At 44.2% G+C, this 22,119-nt stretch overlaps 1 protein-coding gene and 2 long non-coding RNA genes across 9 annotated transcripts in view; all 3 read right to left on the bottom strand.

Moving 5' to 3' along the window:
- Positions 1-88: 88 nt before the first annotated feature.
- LOC134077885 (uncharacterized) lies at positions 89-5,915 on the bottom strand. Of its 6 annotated transcripts, none has more exons than XR_009938780.1 (10): positions 5,409-5,915; positions 3,854-4,304; positions 2,628-2,698; positions 2,344-2,414; positions 2,059-2,129; positions 1,777-1,847; positions 1,495-1,565; positions 1,210-1,280; positions 928-998; positions 89-586 (listed from the first exon to the last, which is right to left on the bottom strand). It is a non-coding gene; the product is annotated as an uncharacterized LOC134077885 (long non-coding RNA). The 6 variants fall into 6 exon arrangements; XR_009938784.1 differs by having other exon boundaries at positions 1,782-1,847; XR_009938781.1 differs by having other exon boundaries at positions 2,064-2,129.
- Positions 5,916-8,432: 2,517 nt separating this feature from the next.
- Positions 8,433-10,902, bottom strand: LOC134078841 (uncharacterized). Its single transcript, XR_009938876.1, has 2 exons — positions 10,283-10,902; positions 8,433-8,968 (listed from the first exon to the last, which is right to left on the bottom strand). It is a non-coding gene; the product is annotated as an uncharacterized LOC134078841 (long non-coding RNA).
- A 2,780-nt stretch (positions 10,903-13,682) lies between these two features.
- Positions 13,683-22,119, bottom strand: part of raph1a (Ras association (RalGDS/AF-6) and pleckstrin homology domains 1a) — a 119,798-nt gene continuing 111,361 nt past the window's right edge. For both annotated transcript variants that reach the window (XM_062534995.1, XM_062534996.1), the window contains 2 exons: positions 20,336-20,478; positions 13,683-18,034 (listed from right to left, as the gene is read on the bottom strand). In XM_062534995.1, coding sequence (XP_062390979.1) covers positions 15,608-18,034; positions 20,336-20,478 — 2,570 coding nt within the window. In that variant the 3' untranslated portion in view covers positions 13,683-15,607. The remainder of the gene's footprint in view (positions 18,035-20,335; positions 20,479-22,119) is intronic.

Here is a 22,119-nt window from a genome sequence, read left to right as displayed (position 1 = left end):
TTCAAAATCCCAATAAAATAGCTTAAATTAGTCTAAAACTATCAATATTCCTAGCCTAGACTTCTACACCAATATAGGCCTAGTTTAAATCTGCATTGCCTTGTATTTTTTAAACTAACACAATTGTCAATAGGTCTAACTTAAGTCAAGACATCAATTTACTGTAGAGAATAATCACTTGGCTCAATGGAAACATGAAATTGACATTTACATTAATGGAAAGTTTAAGTTATAGCCTATTCTGTTTCTGTTAAGTAGCCTTGGCTATACTACTCTAAATTCTAACTACTCTAAACTAATTTAGTGCTTTATAGGCCTAGGTCGGTGCAGACATGAAACATTTTACCTATTACCAGTAGGCTACAACTTCAATGAAATGCTGCGCTATATATATGCACAGCTAAAATATCAGAAAATGAATAACTGGTGAACGACAATTAGTTCAATGTTTAATGTTTATTTCTCCTATTAATCCGTTTGGTGTGGCTGGAGGCAGGACAGGTCTCCTCGTTGAACCACCTGATTGCGTACTTAGTGACCACCGCGTCGTTGGCTGACCATGTTTCTGTGTTTTTCCTCACAGCACCTGTAATCAAATAGACAGACATGTTAATGTTAATAGTATGTAGCATCCAACACCAACTATGCTTACACAATATAATATACAATATATGAGACGGGTATTAAGGAGATTCAATTTAAAAAAAAAAAAACATGACTTATGAAGTTATACAGCTATTACATTTCATTAGAGAGCTTTTCAGAAGGTGGGTACAGCAGACAGAGGCATTTATGTATGTTGACATTTACCTTCACTTCATCCTGCACTGGTAACACCAGTTACAGAGGCATATGGCTATTTTTTTTGTTATTATTAATGTATAGACCAAAAGTCAAATAAATCAAATGTAAAACTGTATAGCTTACTTTATTTGGGTGGCAGGACAGGATGAGAAAGTGTAGACCCCCAAACCAGACTGGAGCCATTTGTGAATAACCTGTAACGTAGATACATAAATGTACATTTCATTAGAGAGCTTTTGAGGTAGAGGGTGGGTTTTATTACAGCAGACAAAGGCATTTAAGCATGTTACATTTACCTTCACTTCATCCTGAACTAGTGACACCAGTTACAGAGGCATATAGTTATTTTTATTATTAATGTAGACCAAAAGTCAAATAAATCCAATGTAAAACTGTATAGCTTACTTTACTTGAATGGCAGGACAGGATGAGAAAGCGTAGACCCCCAAACCAGACTGGAGCCACTTGTGAATAACCTGTAACGCAGATACATAAATGTACATTTCATTAGAGAGCTTTTGAGGTAGAGGGTGGGTTTTATTATAGCAGACAAAGGCATTTAAGCATGTTGACATTTACCTTCACTACATCCTGAACTAATAACACCAGGTACAGAGGCATATGGTTATTTTTATTATTAATGTTTAGACCAAAAGTCAAATAAATCAAATGTAAAACTGTATAGCTTACTTTACTTGGGTGGCAGGACAGGATGAGAAAGCATAGACCCCCAAAGCAGACTGAAGCCACTTGTGAATGACCTGTAACGTAGACATAAATGTACATTTCATTAGAGAGCTTTTAAGGTAGAGGGTGGGTTTTATTACAGCAGACAAAGGCATTTAAGCATGTTACATTTACCTTCACTTCATCCTGAACTAGTGACACCAGTTACAGAGGCATATGGTTATTTTTATTATTAATGTGTAGACCAAAAGTCAAATAAATCAAATGTAAAACTGTATAGCTTACTTTACTTGAATGGCAGGACAGGATGAGAAAGCGTAGACCTCCAAACCAGACTGGAGCCACTTGTGAATAACCTGTAACGCAGATACATAAATGTACATTTCATTAGAGAGCTTTTGAGGTAGAGGGTGGGTTTTATTACAGCAGACAAAGGCATTTAAGCATGTTACATTTACCTTCACTTCATCCTGAACTAGTGACACCAGTTACAGAGGCATATAGTTATTTTTATTATTAATGTAGACCAAAAGTCAAATAAATCCAATGTAAAACTGTATAGCTTACTTTACTTGAATGGCAGGACAGGATGAGAAAGCGTAGACCCCCAAACCAGACTGGAGCCACTTGTGAATAACCTGTAACGCAGATACATAAATGTACATTTCATTAGAGAGCTTTTGAGGTAGAGGGTGGGTTTTATTATAGCAGACAAAGGCATTTAAGCATGTTGACATTTACCTTCACTACATCCTGAACTAATAACACCAGGTACAGAGGCATATGGTTATTTTTATTATTAATGTTTAGACCAAAAGTCAAATAAATCAAATGTAAAACTGTATAGCTTACTTTACTTGGGTGGCAGGACAGGATGAGAAAGCATAGACCCCCAAAGCAGACTGAAGCCACTTGTGAATGACCTGTAACGTAGATACATAAATGTACATTTCATTAGAGAGCTTTTAAGGTAGAGGGTGGGTTTTATTACAGCAGACAAAGGCATTTAAGCATGTTACATTTACCTTCACTTCATCCTGAACTAGTGACACCAGTTACAGAGGCATATGGTTATTTTTATTATTAATGTTTAGACCAAAAGTCAAATAAATCAAATGTAAAACTGTATAGCTTACTTTACTTGGGTGGCAGGACAGGACGAGAAAGCGTAGACCCCAAAACCAGACTGTGGCCACTTGTGAATGACCTGTAACACAGATACATAAATATGCATTACTTTTATCATCAGAAAGAAATGGCCAAATATTTATCATAACCAATAATACACCCCATTAAAAATGCATTTTATTGGGATCCACAGAATATGGGGCTGATCATTTTAGCTCCTCTTCCCATATCTAAACATTCACAACAAAGTGTCTAGTGGTCTGTGACAAGGCAAAGCAATACAAGGACATACATGAAGTCAACTACTGCCTCTTCTATTTTGCCTCTTCTCAGTCAAATCTTACTCTAAGGAACGTTCAATATCATTAAATGAACTCGTAGACGACAGTATTTCCACATGAAAACAAATACTGTAGCTTCGTGCCTTTCGTGCATTTATATTTCTTAAAAGTTAGAGTCATCTCTACTATTCAATCTAAATAGTCACCAGGAAACACGTCTGGAAACCGGACTTTTTAGATTGAATAGTAGGCCTGTTTGCTGGTTTCTAACGTGTACAAAATATAAGCATGTGTCCCAAAGTTTTTTTGTTGCTGCCAGCAGAGAATGTCGAGCTACGACGAATGTGTTTGAGCATGCGGCAGCTGGTTACCTTGCTAACGTCGTTCATAATTTAAAACCATTAGCAGCTAACGTTATCCCGGACTGGTGAACAATGTGAAATCAGCTTCCCTCCCAGAAAGAAATGAGGTTTAAACACATCCGAAATGGCCTACGTTTTCATAAAGACTTCCGAGTCCAACATCTAAGCTTTCATAACGTTCACAAAAAACTAGATTTCCTGTAACTTTAACGCTATCGTTAGCTAACAAGCTAACGCTAGCTAACGCAAGCCAACAAGTTAACGCAAGCCAACTTTTGTTGTTCACATGCAAACACTTAAAGTTAGCGTTAAACCAAATTCAACTTTACTCATTTTAAACTCAGTTCTGAGTTTAGCTTTAATTCAAAAGGTAACAAAGCCCAAGTTGGACAGGATTTAGCCCCGTCTAAAGTGGGCTAAATTAGCTTGCGCAAGCTAGACGTAGCTGGTGTGTAAATATGAGCGACCAGCAAATCTTCGGATAATATCAGCAAATAAAGCTAGATAAGTAGGTAACTTGTGTTATGGAAGTACTTTTTCAGTGGATAGACTTGGTAACTGCATAAATAAAGCATATAGGAGCATACTTACAGTGAGCCTTCAGACGCCGCTGTTTCGTCTTCCACTTCATCAACGAGAAATTTGAAAACTGAGGAAGCCGTTAGGACTGGAAAGGGCGCGTTCGATGTGCGTATCCGCACGGAGTCCGCCGCAGACCCGCTGCACGAAGGCGCGCTGGCGGAGGCGGGTCGTGTTCCGTGCGCGTAGCCAAAACGGAGGTGACTGTCACGCGGATGTGGCGGCTTGAGGGCGGGTCCGTTTTGGAATCCTCTGCTGTGTGGGGAAGGCCCCATCATCCAGGTATGCAGCAGAGCTTAGTTCTGGGGGCTTGGAGGATATTAGTAAGCTACAACCCTGTATGTAGTACAAGCCCTGAAATATGATATCAAAATAGGTCGACTTCTTCTCTGGCTCTAACAATGGCCCCCTCCAAGGTCGGTTCACCAGCATCCTGAAGTGAAGCCTGTGCATCATCCATGATCTAAAAGGAAAAGGTAATGTATTCAATACTGTATGTTCTGCTTTTCCATAGAAGCTATCATATGTAACTAGTAAGTTATACAAATCATTGTTGTTTATTTAACCTATAGCCTATTTACTGTGTTGCCCTCAGACGAGCATGAACATCCACACCTCCATATCCAGATCTTTGCCTATTGCTTTCCAAATGACAAGGGACAGCAGTTACAGTGCTGTCTACTTTGTCTTCCCAAAGCAGTGGAAATCTCGAGCTTCCAAGAGAGCAAACGTGATGGTCACGGCTGTACCAGAGAACTCGACTTTACTGCCTGTTATGTAAGCTATCTTATCTTGTTAGCTACAAGTAGGCCTACACTGATTAGTTTGTTTAAACTACAAACAAACTAAACTTACAAACTGCATAGACACTTGTCTGCATGGTAACAGTGATATGTCCTAAACACTGATTTTACATGACAGTTAATGTTCCCTTATCAAGATGTCCTAGGATTCCAATTGGATTTTGGAATCAATAGCATCTTATACAGTAGGATTGGATAGGCCTATAGGATTCCTAAATTGTTGCTATTCGAATCCTTTAGGATTTTGGTTCCAAAATCTGATCAGAATCCTATAGGACGAAGGGTTAGCAATGCACTACTGATGCCAGTGTGTTTCCAGTGTGCCTAGTCAATTACTTACTATCACATTCTGTCAGATTCAATATGCTATTTTAGAAGCTTGAGATTTACACTGTTTTTTTTACAGAGGGAGAGAAACAGACAGCACTGAGATCTTCTTGAAAATGACAATGCCAAATTTTCCATCTGCCAAAATGATGGCTAAATTTGGAGCATTGTTTAGCAATCTCTCCCTCTTGTTAACACGTCACGTGACTGACTGCTATCAGTGTGTGCTAATATTAATTGGTCATCTAGTTTATAATGGATACACATTGATACAGGATGATCTCCATCCTAACATCCTAACTGCGTAAAGTGGAAGTTTTCATTAACGTGTTCATTTTGACAGCAACAATAAAAACAATGCATTTTGATGGTAGGAATAGCCTGAATAAGCAGCCAGCTCAATGTTTTTAGAGTCCATCGTCAGATTATATCCTTACCTGTGTCGATCCTACTGAAACTCCTCTCCTGTCCCACGTAAGTTCCTTAGCGCAAAGTCAGGTGTACAGTATGGAACTCGTTTGAGCTCTTTCTCCTGCGGTAGGGACATTTTCCTTTCTCCAGAAAAATTATCCAGAACCGCTGCAGACAGGCTTTACACACATTGTGAGAGCAGGTCAAAATGACAGGACCCTTGAACATTTTACAGCACACAGGACAAGTGAGGTCCTCCTCCAGTTTAGAAGCCATTTTTTCTCTGCAGTAAAGTCTCTTTTCTCTTGCGGCTCTTTCTGCAGCTACATGTTCACTTTCAGCAGCCTGAGCAGACGTGTCAGAGCCAAACTCAAACTCAAACTCTTCTCTGTTTCACACTTTAGTCCAAAAGACTTTCAGCCTCACCAGCTTCAGTTTAACAGTTTAAGTTCCTCAGTAATCCAAATGTTGCCCCTTCCCCACATGAGTGCATCATGTGACAGAGAATCAAACTGCGACAAAACTTGACTTTCTCTGCTGGTGGCAGTTTATCAAAGAGAGTGACTATCACTATGGTAAAGAAAAGGATTCTGATTGGTCAGTCGCCCGAAGTTGCCAGAGAAGTTCCCTTATCACTGCTGCACAGACACTGCTAATGATCCGATAACATTTTGGGTGTGACAACCATGTTACAGTGGAGCATTGGCCTCTAAAATGTAGTAGTGTGTGTAGTGCATCAATGCCATCTAACTGAGCTGCAGCTCCATAAGTTTTGCCAACCGCGTTAACGTATCCCACCTGAACGGACAACTGACATGTTTTTGTATCTGTGTATGTGACTACTGTATGCAAATCAGTGGATTACACACAGACTCTCTCCCCACACAGACTTTCATTTTGGCTTTCAGACTTTTAACTCTGGATACATAACAAGATGAAGTTTTAGAATAGTTAGGAACAAAATGATTCATACCCTAGGCAAAACATGATTTAATCTTGGTTTTCTCTTGACCAATATGTTTGTTCTGACTCGAGAGTACACTGTCACAGCCACATGGTTGTAAGACAATGTAGCAGAAATATGGAGTCAAAAAAAGAAGCGTTTTCTTCTTTTTAACATTTGTACGAAAAATGGCATGTCCAAAATTATTCAAACCTTTTTGAATAATCAGTGGAAGCAGCTTTATTTGCCAGTTCTCAAAATGGTTCTAGAATACCTCGTGTCCACAATGATTGTAGACTCCGCCTTTTTAGCAGCAATCCGGCAGCCTGGGCGATTCTTTACCATCACTCTGGCCTTGTGCTCACTTTTTGATGTCAGTAGATATAGCTCGTTGGAGATTTTTGGAGTTTTTGCCTGGTGATGATCCTTCACCCTCTCAACAAAAGCATTTCCATTGTGTACAAGTCACAAGAAGTTTGCTATGTACAACAGCAGCGTAAAATAAAAATATATCGCAACTCTAGAGGGAGCTACAGTCGCCATAAATAAACCTGCATATTGTACCTTTAGTTCTAGTGTATCTGAATGTGTCATGAGTTTTAAAGATCTGTCAATTTTCTTGTTACATGAGATATGCATTACCACATGTCTTGTCTGCACTTTATATTTTTCAGATCGGAACAAGCATCACCTCCAGCAGAGCCACTCCAGACACCGCAACTGGAGTGAACCAACCACATCTGGCGAGCCCAGCACATCCCAGCACATCATCATAGCCAGGGGTGTAGTGGTAGAATAAGAGGTGGGTAAACTATGAATAGTGTGAACACAGTAAGGTGGACCGCGCCATGCGGTATCAGATTTTTGATAAAGGCATTCAGAACATGTTTGATGACTGTGGAGGTCCAATTGGTCCAATTGATTGGGATCCCTTTACAATGCTTGCATCACAATGGGCGCTAACTTTGAACTCATTGGTTCAGCCAGCATCCAATCACATAATTCAGGGATTCATAACGTTACTTCCTACTTCGCCTAAACTTTACAAACTGACACTAAACAGCACTGTCAGTCTGGAAGCAATGCATGTGGGCCTACCTTTAGTGTAAATAAATGTACCCATTCTCCCGACCGCAATTGTTGGCATTTGTAGGCGTTGCTACTTTAACGCATAAACTAAAGCGCCGTCCCCTCTCGTCGCTGATTGGGCAGGTAATGTGCCGACCGATAGAAACGGGAGTGAATGGTGTTCCGGACTAGTATCAGGCTACTGGGGACATCCCATCACTGTACACAGTCATTCGCTCACCTACCTGCACACATTCTACCTCACACTCAGGGAGTCCCTCTGTCCAGGGTTTGACGTTTGCTTGTCAGTGTCACTGCCTGTGTTACATCATAGTCCTGCTGGAGTACCAGGGTATGTAGAAGAGTCACATTCCTGTTCAAACAACACTATGAAATGAAATGACTTCTATGAAAAATATAGATGTCTACATAGTTTTTTGACATATGACATGTTAATAAATGTGTTATTAATGGTGACTTAGTTAATTAACACATAATAAGCAATTCATTATTTCAAATAGTGTCTCTACAAAGTAATATATGTAAATTCAATTGATGAAGTCAAGTCAGAACTACTTTAAGAGGGTTATGGTTATGTCATTCATACTGTGCATATGCATTGAGGTCATCAGTAATGTTGCTGGCCTCATAAAAAGAAAATGGTGTAGATACATGTGTAGATATTTGCTTTATCTGTTGTGCTCCATGATGAAGTTGCATATTACATAGAATATTCATTTTGGGCATTAACATGTTCCACTGAGAGTAATGACTCCATGCAATTTGAACATATCTGAATTAATTTGTGTTGTATTAAAACATTGTTGGAGTGCATATTAAGTCTACCCAGGAATACACACCTGTGGAACAATCCATGATCCATCACTATTCAAAGTTTAGGGAAAGGAATGGCAATCATGGATTAAGGGAGGAATAAGTAATACTATATCCCAAAACAAAATCCTGACTTTTGAACAGCTCAGTAATAAATGTAAAACATAATGAAATATTTAGATAGCTACGATTGAAAAAGTGGATATCACAGAATGATATGATTTTTAATTCTGAATCAACAACAATAGAGAGGCTTTTCATGAATACTGGAGAGAAAGAGAAACTATTGGTAACGTTTATACATGTTTGATTGAGGCACAGGTGGGTAATTATACTCATTAAAAAAATAGATGAAGCTTGAAAAAAGGACTTCAATATCACATATACACATATAAAATGGAAGGAAAGCCCTGCAAGCATGGAAGAGATTTATTAAATATTATATAAACATTAATAGTATGGCAGGACATATTTGAATCTTTATAATCAAATGTTTGGCAAGTTATTAAGACCACAATGTAGAACAACAGTGGGTAGAGCACAAAGAAGCTTGCAGGGCACCGAAATGGCCAGCAGTGGCACTGTCTATGGTGGTTGTTGTGCCTCTCATAGGCGCCGCTTCCTCATCAGAACACCCCTGATGGCACTCACAAACTACAGTATCAAACAGGTTGACGCTTCTCTGGCTCTGGCAATGGCTCCCTCCAAGGTCGGATCACCAGAATGTGCACCATCCATGATCTAAAAGGAAAAGGTAATGTATTCAATTACATTCTGTTTTGCTTTTTCAAAGAAGATCTAATGTAATTCGTAAGTTATCAAAACAAATTGTACACAAGAATTTACCATGCAAAGCCTTCCACTATCAATAATTGGCTACATGGCAGTGCTATGATTAATGAGTTGCTTTGTAAATAGTTTTCTTTTTTTGTGTGTGTGTGAGTGTACAGTATGTTCAATCGTTAATGTCTTGTTGGTCAACATTCACTATGTGTGTTCCATAGTCCTACGCCATGAAACAAATAGGCATCATTTCATCGCTTGAGTGATTACATGCGAAAGTGTTGAACTAATGGTTATAACTTGTCATAATCTGTTCAGCACATACACTGCTTGGCCTTAACCCCATTGAGAATCTTTGGGATGTGCTAGAGAAGAGTTTGAGCAGTGGTTTGAATCTCCTGTCATCAATATAAGATCTTGGTGAAAAAATTAATGCAACACTGGATGGAAATACATTTTGTGACATTGCAAAAGCTTATGGAAATGATGCTACAGCAAATATGTGCCGTAATCAAAGCAAAAGGTGGTCCCACAAGTGTGTGACCTTTCTTTTGGTCTGATAGCAGGAATGGCAGGATGTACTGTATCCCTACAAGCTTAGATTGGTGCACAGCATCACCTTTGCAATGTTTTACTATTCATTTGACTTTTTTTTGACAATGCCAGATTTTCCATCTGCCAAAATGATGGCTAGATATGGAGCATTGTTTAGCAACCTCTTCCTCTTGCTAACATGTCACTGATACCAGTGTGTGCTATAGGTCTTCTAGTTTATATACATTGATATAGGATGATCTCCATCTTAGCAGTAGAACAGCGTAAAGTGGACGTTTTCTTTTAATTAATCACAATGATTAATGTGTTAATTTTGACAGCAACAATAACTCGAAAACCACTCAGAGAGCGCAGACCTCCGCCTGTATTGTTCTTCCTTGGTTGTCATATATTTCAACCTAAACTATTCAAATCGCCGCCACGTGGCCATACAATGCCATTACACTGCAATGCAAAAAACATAACCGTCTCCTGAATCCGGACGGTGATTTGGATCACTCCCAACATGTAATGGTTTCTTCCTTGGGTCATTTCAGACCTTCCCCTAAAATGTCATTGAAATCCATCCATTACTTTTAGTACTTTTAGTACTTTTACTTTTTACTTTTTACTTGAGTTATCTTATTACTAACAAACAGACAAACAGACAAACAAACAGACTAACAAACAGACAGACACCCCGATGAGGTAAAAACAATGATGGTAGGAATAGCCTACCCTGAGTCCTGCTGAAGCTCTCAGACTCCTCTCCTGTAACAAGTTGCTTAGAGCCACGTTAGGTTGACTGATGTCTTTTGAGCACTTCCTCCTGCAGTAGGGACATTCTCTGTGTCCTTTGCTATCCCAGAACCGCTGCAGACAGGCTTTGCACACACTGTGAGAGCAGGGCAACAGGACAGGATCCTTGTGGATTTCACAGCACATGCAATACATGAGATCCTCTCCAAATTTAGAAGCCATTTTGTCTCTGCAGTAAAGTCTCTTTTCTCTTGAGGCTTATTCTTTCAGCAGCCTGAGCAGACATGTCAGTGCCAAACTCAAACTCAAACTCTTCTTTGTTTCACACTTTAATCCAAAAGACTTTCAGCCTCACCAGCTTCAGTTTAAATTAAGTCTGTGTTCCTCGGTAGTCCAAACGTTGTGAAGAGGGTTCTAACTTTCCCCTTCCCCACATGAGAGCGTCTAGGACAGAGAATCAACCTGTCACGTTGACTTCCTTTGCTGGTGCAGTGTTTTTAAAAACAAACAACAACAAGAAAAAAGATTATGATTGGTCAGTCTTAGTGGTCTGCTGGAGAAGTTGCCAGAGAAGTTCCCTTATCACTGCTGCCACAGACATCGCTAATGATTCGATAACATTTTCAGTTGGGTGTGACCACCATGTTACAGTGGAGCTGATGCAGCATTGGCCTCTAAAATGTAGTGCATCAATGCCATCTAACTGAGCTGCAGCTCCTTCAGTTTTGCCAACTGCGTTAACGTATCCCACCTTACAGTACGGACAACTGACATGTTTCTGTATCTGTGTATGTGACTATACCATAGATACTGACTCCAAATCAGTGGATTACACACAGACTCTCTCCCCACACAGACATTCATTATGACTTTCAGTCTTTTAACTCTGGATGCATAACAAGATAAAGTAATTAAACTGTTTTAGAATATATCCTAAAGATATATTATGTATTCTAATATTCTATACAGTTAGGAACAAAATTATTCATACCCCAGGCAAAAAAGATTTAATGGTTTTCTCTTGACCAATATGTTTGTTCTGACTGAAAATGCATTATTTGTAATGAGGGTGAAACCTCTTAACCTTTTATGTCAATGAGACATACGTTCTTTGCAGCTGGCAAGAAGCTCCTTAAGCAAATCAACATTGTTCACAAGGTTGTTGCTTGTTGTTGTAATGAGGTTTCACCCTCATTACAAATAATGCACACCGAGCTTTTGTTTGATATGGCTTAAGATAATTTTCTCTTCTTGTATCTTCTGTCTGAATCTTTGCTATGTGATTCTCAAAGTTTCTCCTTGTTCCCTTTTAAAGATTTTCTTCTATCCTTTGGATCTGAAGAACAACCGTCCTTATTTAGAGAGCTAGAATTTTACATGTGATTTTTTTTTCCAGTCTCATCTCTCGGTTTAGATTTTCTTTCTCCAAATTTCAAATTGAAATCGAGACTTTCATACAACGCACACTCTTCAGTTAACTGTGATGTAGTAGTTAGCTGTAGTGGATATACCGTGATCAACTTCAAATGTTAATGCGTATCTTTGCCTTTGTTAAGTGGCTACACTGAGATGGAGACCTTTTAAGTGGGTATACTGCGTAATCCTGCGTAATCCTGCGTACCCCGTAGACTACGCCACTGAATAGGAGTGCACCTACAGTAGTTTGGCCAGCAGGTATTTTTTGCCTTTTTATAGTCTCCACACTCACCTACCTGCACACAATACTCCACATTCAGGGGTCCCTCTGTCCAGGGCTTGAAGTTAGCTTGTCAGTGTCACTCCCCTGTGTTAGATCATAGTCCTGCTGGAGTAGGCTACCAGGGTATACAAAAGTGTCACATTCCTGTCCAAACAACACTGTGAAATGAAATGACTTCTATGAAAAAGGTTATTATACGGCTCTCTAGAATGTTGAGGGAGCTCCCATTCACTTTGAATGGGCCTCCCCAACGTTCTACGGTCAGTTATTTTTGCATAATGACCGCTCCGAAGGTATAATGACCGCTGCCAATGGCAACGGGTTCACTCCGCTAGTTGTAGCGGAAGCCCCGAAACGGTAACCAAGTCATTGCTAAAGACACATTGAGAAGTTTATTTTCTCGTTATGGCAAGTAGCCGTATAATTCGTAAATATGGCGGCGTTCTACTTGATAGTGACGTAGGTGGCACAAATGAATAAGCGCAATAATATATAGAACGCCGGTCTGCGCGTCGGGGTTCTGTTCATCCTGTCGGGAATTATTTTCCGATAATGACCGGCGTGCTATACATTATCCCTTACATAGTTATTTGATATATTACATGTTTATAAATGTGCTATTAATGGAGACTATGGTGAACTAACACTTAATAAGCAATTAACTATACTGTAAGTGTTTCTACAAAATAATACATGTAAATTAAATTGATGAGGTGCAGAACTATTTGAAGAGGTTTATAGTTTTGTCATTCTGTGTGCCTATGCCATTTCGAGTTTAATGTCGACATGTTGACTTTAAAGTTGACGTGTCGACTTTATTCTCGTCACGGTAAAAATATGTTTTTCTTCATGTGTGGCCCTAATACTCCGTCGTATTGAGGTCATCAATAATGTTTGTGGCCTCATAAAAAGAAAATGGTTGTCCAAAACATAAACATGTGTAGTTATTTGTCTGTTCTGTTGTGCTCCAAGATGAGGTTACATAGAATATTCATTTTGGGCCTAAAAATGTTCCACTGGGAGTAATGACCCAAAGCAATTTGAACACATCTGAATTAATTTGTTTTAGCAACAGAGGGGTATTTCACAAAGACATAATTAAGAAATCCAAGATAAGTGATAAAGCGAGGCTTGACCTAGCATTGTCTGGTCATCCTAGTTCAACACGTTTCATTAACGCCAATCCAGGATGAGTAGGAACGACTAGGACAATTCAGGTACATGCACATTCTGTTTTTTTAAAAATTAACTAACCCTGACTGGGACCAGGCTAGCCGCACAGAATAAATCCCCATGGTAACTTATGTGCCATCTCTTGTGAAACCAAATTTATATTTTATATTTAATTTAATATGTTCAGCCAGGATAACCAAAAATCACAGCCTCATGCCTTATTTAGGTTTAGTGAAATAGCCCTCTGGAGGAGTTGACATGCTGACATGTTTGTGTCACTCTGTGTGCAGCAGAGAACTTGGATGATGTCACTCATTCTCTGTGATTCCATGCAGAAATTGTTATCCTAAAATATACCGTACAAAAAAAGTTAAACTACAAAATAATGTATGCAATTATTCATCATCAGCTTTTCTTGCTGCCAGCCAGCAGATCATGTTATGAAGGACACACACACACACACACACACACACACACACACCACACAGAAAGAGAGAGAATGACACATGATTTCAACATTTATATTGTTCTATTTAAATGCAACAGACAAGTAGATCCCGGTGTATTGGAGTCATAAAGCGTTCCTGGCGTTCCATGGCCTCTGCGGCTTCCTAGATGGGATGTCTCAGAAACCCTCCCAATCCCAATCCCAATCTCAATCTCAATCAGGGAAAGCAAAGCTTTGATGCAAACTCACCGCAGGTCTTTGAAACTAAAATCAACGTTCCTGTGTCCAGTCTGGCTGTGGCTCCAGTTGAGCGGAGGACACGGATGACATAAATAGACAGTGGTCACTAATGAGAGGCACGTCGTGGAGCGATACAAGGCCCGATGATGATGATGATGACGATGTCTAAAAATGTGTGCAACATTTTTTTTTATTATTATTAATATTTGCCCTTAAGTGCAGATCACGTTCTTCTTCAGACAGTTTTAAAACGATAAAAATAAAAATGTCACAGAACACGGAAAAAAAACCCCGACACAGACATATCACTAGAGGTGACCTGTTTGTCCAGAGTAGGAGAAAGGAGTTGTTTCTCTTTTCCTTTCCTTCCATCATTTTTCCTAAGCCTACTCAGCCGTGAGTGTGTAGTGTGCTACCGTGGACCACCTCAGGCCCTGAGCACGTTTAAAGATTTCGATCTAGGAGCTGCCAGGAGAACGCCATCGAAGCCAGGAACAACAGCTGTATGTACAGATAAGTAGCGATGTAGCCAACATAAAGAGAGACAGAGGCAATCCCCATGGAAACGCAGACAAGCGTATCCCTGACGACATCTTTGCCCATAGCCGGCAGGGGTTCCGGCCAGGTAGTTCCGGTCTGGTGGTTCCTTTCGCAGAATCCCACCGGTTACCCCGCTTCAGTCCTTCATGACCTTTTCATTTCATTTCATTTTCTTTTTCGATCTTTAATTTAAATAACCAAATAAAAATGAACAACGTAATTTAACAAACGTTACACAAGAGTTCGAACTCCATCACACCCTCGTCGCCTCTTTCTTGTCTCCAGTTGAACAGTGAAAACCTCTGAAATGTTTCGAGCCATTCGTTGTAGTTGTTTCTTACTGTAGGTGCAAACATGGCAGAACACTTTGTAGAGAGACGGTGGTGGAATTGTTCATGAAATGATAGGGCTTAGACAGGCGGTGAGACAGCGAGCATGGGTGATGATCGCAAACTCTCCACCTCACACACACACACACAAACACACACACACACACACGCACACTTCTTCATCAACCCTGATCTCTGTATACGTTTTAACGCTTACCATCGAGGGTTTTGAAAACTAAATCTTAAAATAAGAATATATTTCAGGTATTAAATAATTTCATATAAAAAAGTCAAAGTCAGTACACATTTCCCCCTCCCCGACAAGTTCAAATGACATCTTTTTACACACACACGCACACACACACACACACAAACGCGCGCACACACACACACACACATACACCCCCCCCCCTCTTCCCTTCCCAAAAGCAGAAGTCCATGCAGTACCGTTATATTGCAGAGAGGGTTTTTTATCCTTTAAGATCATGACTCGATTAACTGCCTATCTTTGAATGCGAAGCAGCACTAACACTTGCGTTGAAGCTTATACAGTTACTGGGATTGGCTTGCCATGGTTTATATTTTCTTTTTTTTTTCTTTTTTTCCTTCCATCCTTTCTGCGTTTTTTTTTTCTTATGAACTGTAATGTTGTTATAATCTGAGGATTATGTGGAGTTTGTTTTGTTTTTGTTTTAGTTTTTTTTTTTTTTCATACACAGTCATTTACAGAGACAAACAGTTGCACCATGGAGTGGTGAGGGGAGGGGGGGTTGGCGATTTAAGTCCAACAGGATTGTCCGACACCCCAACATCTGTTTGCCCACACAACCCCACCCATCCCACCCCACCCCTTTACCCCCTTACGAGCACCAGTCCTACCATTCCCCCGTGAGTTTGGTGTTCTGGTCCCGTTTCGGGGGTGGAGGTTTAGGCCCCTTGCGTAACGTTGCATAGCCTGAGATGTTGCCGGACATGTAGCCCCCTCCTCCGCCGCCCCCGCCGCCCTTGCGCGGGTGATCCAGCATGAGTTCCGGGGGCGGCGGCGGCAGGGCCATGTCGTCCATGGTGGCCACGGGCTCCAGCTTGGAGGAGATGCGGGAGGACGTGAGCGAGCTCTGCCGCGTGATGGACTTCCTCTTCAGGGTCCGGTTCAGGTCCTCCAGGAAGTTGGGCTGGAAGTTGGTGAGCGGCACGGCCTTCGGGGAGGTGGGGGGCACCAGGGAGGAGGGCGGGGGCACGGCGGAGGAGGAGGAGGAGGAGGAGGAGGAGAGCGGGGCGAAGGGCTGCAGGGGCATGGGCTGCGGGGGCGGCGAGAGCGCCAGCGGCTCGGGGGGCCCGCTGCTGCGCCGGTGCATTGTGGGAGGTGGAGTCTTCTTCAGGGACTGGGACTTCCAGGAGGAGGTGGTGTTGGCCGTGTTGGAGTGGTGTTGGTGGTGATGATGGTGCATCTGGGGCTGGGGGTTCACCACGGCAACCCTGGGGGCGCCCGTGTGCATCTCCACCGGGAGCGGCGGCGGCGGCAGCAGCTCCGAGTCCGGCGGCGGCGGCGGGAAGTAGTCGTACTCCGGAGGCGGCGGGAACTCCGAGCTGGACTGCCGGTACTGAGCCGGACCCGCGGCCGGAGACTTGCCCTGCAGCGCCAGCGGCAGGTTGGCCAGGTTGATCTTGCCCGGCTTGGGCGTCGCGCGCGGCTCCTTGGAGGGCGAGCCGGAGGCGGACGCCGGGGTGGACAGGGAGCTGGCGCCGCCGGACTGGACCGTCGTTTGGGTCGTCTGGGTCGCCGGGCCCGGCTGGGCGAAGATGCTGACCAGGTCCTCCACCTTCTTGGACTCCTGGTACTCCACCGAGGAGTTGGAGCGGATGCTGGAGTTCCTCTGCGGGGTGGGCGGAGGCCGCTTGCTGCCCGTCGACCCCGTGGAGGAGTTGGAGGAGGTGGACGGCGACTTCTTGATGGGCGAGGTCGCCGACTTGCCCGAGGGGATGGAGGGAGGAGGGAGGGGCGTGGGGTCGAGCGCGGGCGGAGGGGGGAGGGGGAAGTCCAGCGTGCTCTCCGGGGGCGGAGGGGGGAACTCGGGCGACTGCGGCTGCGCGGGCTGACCCGGCTGCCACTTGGGCTTGGCCTTGACCACGGGCGGGGAGAGCGGCCCGCCGGACTGCGGCACGGCGCCGGGGAATTGGTTGACCATCTGCTTGACCAGCGAGGAGGGCGTCGGGGACAGGGGCCCGGCCGGAGTGGTGGACAGCGGCGTGGACAGCGCCTTGGCGGGGAAGCTGTGCTGCTTGGGGAGGGTCGGCGGCGGCTGGTTGGGGCTGTGGGCGGCCGACAGGCTCTGCTGCTTCTTCATCAGCGGCGTGGGAGACACGGGGGACACCGCCAGCGAGCCGGCCGGACGCAGTGACGCCTGAGACGGGAACCCCCCGGCGAAGGTTTTGGGGGGCGCCAGAGGAGGACCGGAGGTCTGATGGGGAGGCGGGGGGGACACGGCCGGAGGAGGAGGCGGCGGAGGAGGTGGTGGAGGGGAGTCCAGGTCGTCCACGGGCTGGGAGAAGTCGTAGCTCATGTTGGGGAACTTCTGCGCCAGGAACTGCTGCAGGCCGTTGGCGGTGAGCGCCGGGTACTTGGCGGCCTGCTCGTGGGGCGGCGGCGGCGGCATGATGCCGTTGGCCTGCAGGTGCATCTGGGGGTGGGGGGGCAGCACGTGGTGGTGGCCCTGCGGCGGAGGGGGCACGAACTCGGGCACGCCGTGCACCCCGGGACTGGGCGGCCCCATCTTCAGCACCGCCATGGCGGACCCGGGAGCGGGCATGGGTGGAGGAGGGGGTGGAGGTGGAGGAGGCGGCTGCTGCTGCTGCTGTTGGGCCACGTTGAGCATCTGGGGCTTGATGGACTGTGGTGGTGGAGCAGGAGGCATCATCTGCTGCATCTGCTGCTGCTGTTGTTGTTGTTGTTGTTGTTGCTGCTGCTGCATCATGGCTATCTGCTGCTGCATCTGCTGCTGCTGCTGCTTGTACTGGCGCTCGGCCTGGGAGCCGGCGGTGCTCTGCAGGCGGGCCAGGGTGCTGTACTTGGTGAAGGTGGTGGGGGGCGAGTGGTAGGCCTGGCCGGTGAGCGCGGGGGGCGGAGGGGGCGGCGGGGGAGGGGAGGGGGGCGACGGGGACGACTGGGGCGACTCCACGGTGCCGCTGCCGCTGTAGCTGCTACGGGTGTGGGAGTGGGGCAGCGTGTGGTGGTGGTGGTGGTGGTGGTGGGACAGCGGGGGCAACTGGAGGGGGTAGGAGGCCCGGGCCGGCTCCACCCTCACCTGCACACACACACACACAAACACACAAACAAACAAACAAACAAACAAACAGGAAGTGAGTTTAGCATCCTCATCATCATCATCTTCTCGAGAATGTTAATGGCTGCCCAAATGCATGAGGGCCATGTGAGTGCTATATGGTTAACACTTTAGAGGGAACAAACAAAGCAACAATCAAAACAACAGACAAACAAACAAACAAACGGGAAGTGAGTTTGTAATTGTTGTCGTCTGTCCAACATGTTTGGGTCCATCCAGATGCAGAGAGCTGAGAGGTGAAATGCTGCAGCAGAGCCAGACAGAGAGGGTAGACACGTGCAGGACTCAAGCGGAGTCAAGTGGTTTTAGTGCACAACCTGAGTATGCTAAATCTGAGTAAGAGGCACACCTGAGTATACTAAGTCTGAGTGAGAGGCAAACCTGAGTAAGTTAACTTGGTTCAGTGGCAAACCCGAGTATGCTAAATCTGAATAAGAGGCAAACCTGAGTAAGTTAACTTGGTTCAGTGGACAACCTGAGTATGCTGAATCTGAGTAAGAGGCAAACCTGAGTAAGGTAACTTGGTTCAGTGGCAAACCTGAGTATGCTAAATCTGAGTAAGAGGCAAACCTGAGTAAGGTAACTTGGTTCAGTGGCAAACCCGAGTATGCTAAATCTGAGTAAGAGGCAAACCTGAGTAAGTTAACTTGGTTCAGTGGACAACCTGAGTATGCTAAATCTGAGTAAGAGGCAAACCTGAGTAAGTTAGCTTGGTTCAGTGGACAACCTGAGTATGCTAAATCTGAGTAAGTCAACTCGGAGTAAGTTAACTTGGTTCAATGGCAAACCTGAACCACTCTCTTGGAGGAGCTGCCTGATCTTTTCTAGACTGTGGGCTCTAGATGTTTTGTCTCACAACACCAGAGATTCATGTCCAACCACCTGTGTTATTCACCCATCACATTCTCAGTGCAGTTAAGTACTTCTGGATATCATAACAACATTCTACAACAACATCATAACAACATTCTAGATTAATGACCATCACCCACCCAAACACCATTGTGCTACCGGGATGCTGTAAGTTGTTAATGCTAACACACACACACACACACGCACGCACGCACACACACACACACACACACACACCATCACCATTCACCTGGAGTGATCCTTTCAATATGCATGTGACCTGACTGCATTCTTGGTTAAAATTGTGCAACCCAACCAAACCTGTGTGTTAAACACACACACGCACACACACATAGCCCCTAACCTCACTCCCCACCCGCACAGAAAGGCCTGATGGCCTTGCGACTCCTGGCTTTGGATCCCTATGGGGGGGAGAGAGTGGAGGGGGGGAGGAGGAGAGGAGAGGAGGGGGGAGGAGAGAATGGAGGAGAGGAGAAACAGAGGAGGAGAGATGAAGGGAGCACAAGCAAGATGGAGACAGAGCGAGCAGGCAAGCAGTCAACTACTGGAGGCACTGATCACTACGCCTACAACACACACTCACACTCACTCACTCACTCACTCACTCACTCACTCACTCACACACACACACACACACACACACACACACACACACACACACACACACACACACACACACACACACACACACACACACACACACACACACACACACACACACACACACACACACACACACACACACACACACACACACACACACACACACACACACACACACACACACACACACACACACACTCACTCACTCACTCACTCACTCACTCACTCACTCACTCACTCACTCACACACACACACACACACACACACACACACACACACACACACACACACACACACACACACACACACACACACACACACACACACACACACACACACACACACACACACACACACACACACACACACACACACACATTTACTAACGTATTCTCTCTCACACACACACACCTGCTCACTCTCACACACTCCCTCTCAAATACAGCTCTTTCATATCCATGTCATATTGCTACCATCTCTACAAGTTCAGACTAGTGATGCCACTACTACAACAACTACTACAGTACGCATACCGTTTCTAGTACTACTGGAAAATGTATCATGCAAAAGGTACGACAGCAATGCATCATGGGATAGATCCAGGAAGTGAAGCAAAGGATGATGGACAAGCATGATGGACACAGCTGGAGATGGGCGTGTGTGTTAAGTGATGGTGGAGAGTGAGGGATGGTGTGTGTGTGTGTGTGGGGTGATGGATGGATGGATGGGTGGTGTGAGAGTGAGGTGAGGTGAGGTGAGGTGAGGGGGGGTGGGGGTGGGGGCACCTTGGTGGTCTCCTCTATCTGGTTGCCTCTTTTCCAGGCCTCAGAGAAGATGGAGCTGACGGCGCTCTGAGAACGTACATGACCAGACGAGGTGCCCTCCGACACGCCGCTGTCCGACTGGCTCGAGTGGTTGGACTGGGACTCTGCAGAGAGACAGAGAGAGAGAGAGAGAGAGAGGGAGAGAATTAGTGTAATTCTCCTATACCAGAGCGTTACCATTAGCTCAATTTTGCTTTCTGTGACACCAAGAATTCCTTAGGAACACATGTTTATGTACAGTATGCAGTTGACGGGGCCTACAACGATAAATGGCAAAAAAAATATCACTTAATATGAATGACAACGTCCACACAAACTACAACGAAAACATTTAACTTTTCTTTAGCCGAGGTGTAAAATGATGGCTGATGATTCCACTTAATATGAATGACAACGTCCACACAAACTACAACGAAAACATTTAACTTTTCTTTAGCCGAGGTGTAAAATGATGGCTGATGATTCAGAAAGTAAACATCCTATCATGGTTCTACAAATATACTGCTATCACTAATCAGCTCATTTATCAGGCAGAGGAGTTGTGGCAGTCAGAATCGGCTGGTTTAGTGAATGGTGGGAGCTAATGATGTGTCCAGACTCTTGCACTTCACTGGTTCATTAGTAGTCTCATACACTCTGCATCTCTGCAGCTGCAGCAGCTCCTGCACACTCAGTGGTCCTCCCCTAATCCTCCTCATTCAGCAGTGACCGCAGCTCAGTAAGCACGGCTAAGCCCAGAGCTACTCACGCCCAGGCCACGTCTAATTTAATACAATCTCTTACACGGCCAAGAAAACACAGAATTATTATTATTTTTTTTAATTATATCTCTAGCTCAAATCGTCGTCTTTCATCAAATCGTTGATCGTGTTGATGTAATGTTCTGACAGAGTGAACCTATTGGTCAAATGAAAAATGCACAATGAAATAACACATTGGCATGGGGTATACATAATGTGGGGTATAACTAATGTGGGGTTTAAGTGTAAGTTCTAAACCGCCTGATGCTAATGGTGTTGATTTAAAAGCCCTGAGTTTCAGCGTTATTATGATAACGTACTGATAACGTTTCGTCTCCTGTCTCGACATTTCACCATGAGCCTCAGTGTTATTACTCGTCCCCCGATAAGAGCAGATAACTTTCGTCTCGACGTTTCATCACTCGACAGCTTTAGCTCCGCTTACTGTAGCTTATCTTGATGGTGGGGTTTGGCGTGTCTGTGCTGCGTTGTAATCCAGCCGTCGGTGGTTAACCAGCGTGGGTGTTAAATAGCCAGAGAGGCTCAGCGCTAAATAGCATGTGCAAGTGGTGAGGTATGCGTCTCAGTGTTAAGTATCGTGTGTAACCCCTGAGGGAGGTGTCTGTGTTGTTTACGTCCAGAGTTCAGGGAGTGCACGTTAGATGAGCAGATGTTCCTTGGCTGAATATTTATGAATACATTCTTACAGAGTCCGTCATGTAACAGTGTAATCTCACAGCCTGTTGTGTATTTGATCGCGTTTTCCTGGATTTTAATGCAAATTATCTCTTCACCAGATTCAGTGCAGGAAATCTCGTCCTTGGAATCAATATTATAATCTACCAGAGCTTAAACAAGCTCCATCAAGCACGAGTTGTGAATGTAAGTAAATACCAGTGTGGCCACAGATAAGATGAGGATAAAGGTCATATAGCAGGCATGTCAGCCCACAGAGGAGCTGCAGCTAATGTAAATTCAACATCACATAGGGTTTGACTAACCTCA

This window comes from Sardina pilchardus, chromosome 4 (genome assembly GCF_963854185.1).
Source record: "Sardina pilchardus chromosome 4, fSarPil1.1, whole genome shotgun sequence".
NCBI lineage: Eukaryota > Metazoa > Chordata > Actinopteri > Clupeiformes > Clupeidae > Sardina > Sardina pilchardus.
The sequence above is the reverse complement of the archived record's forward strand: the minus strand, read 5'-3'. Positions and strand labels throughout refer to the sequence as shown.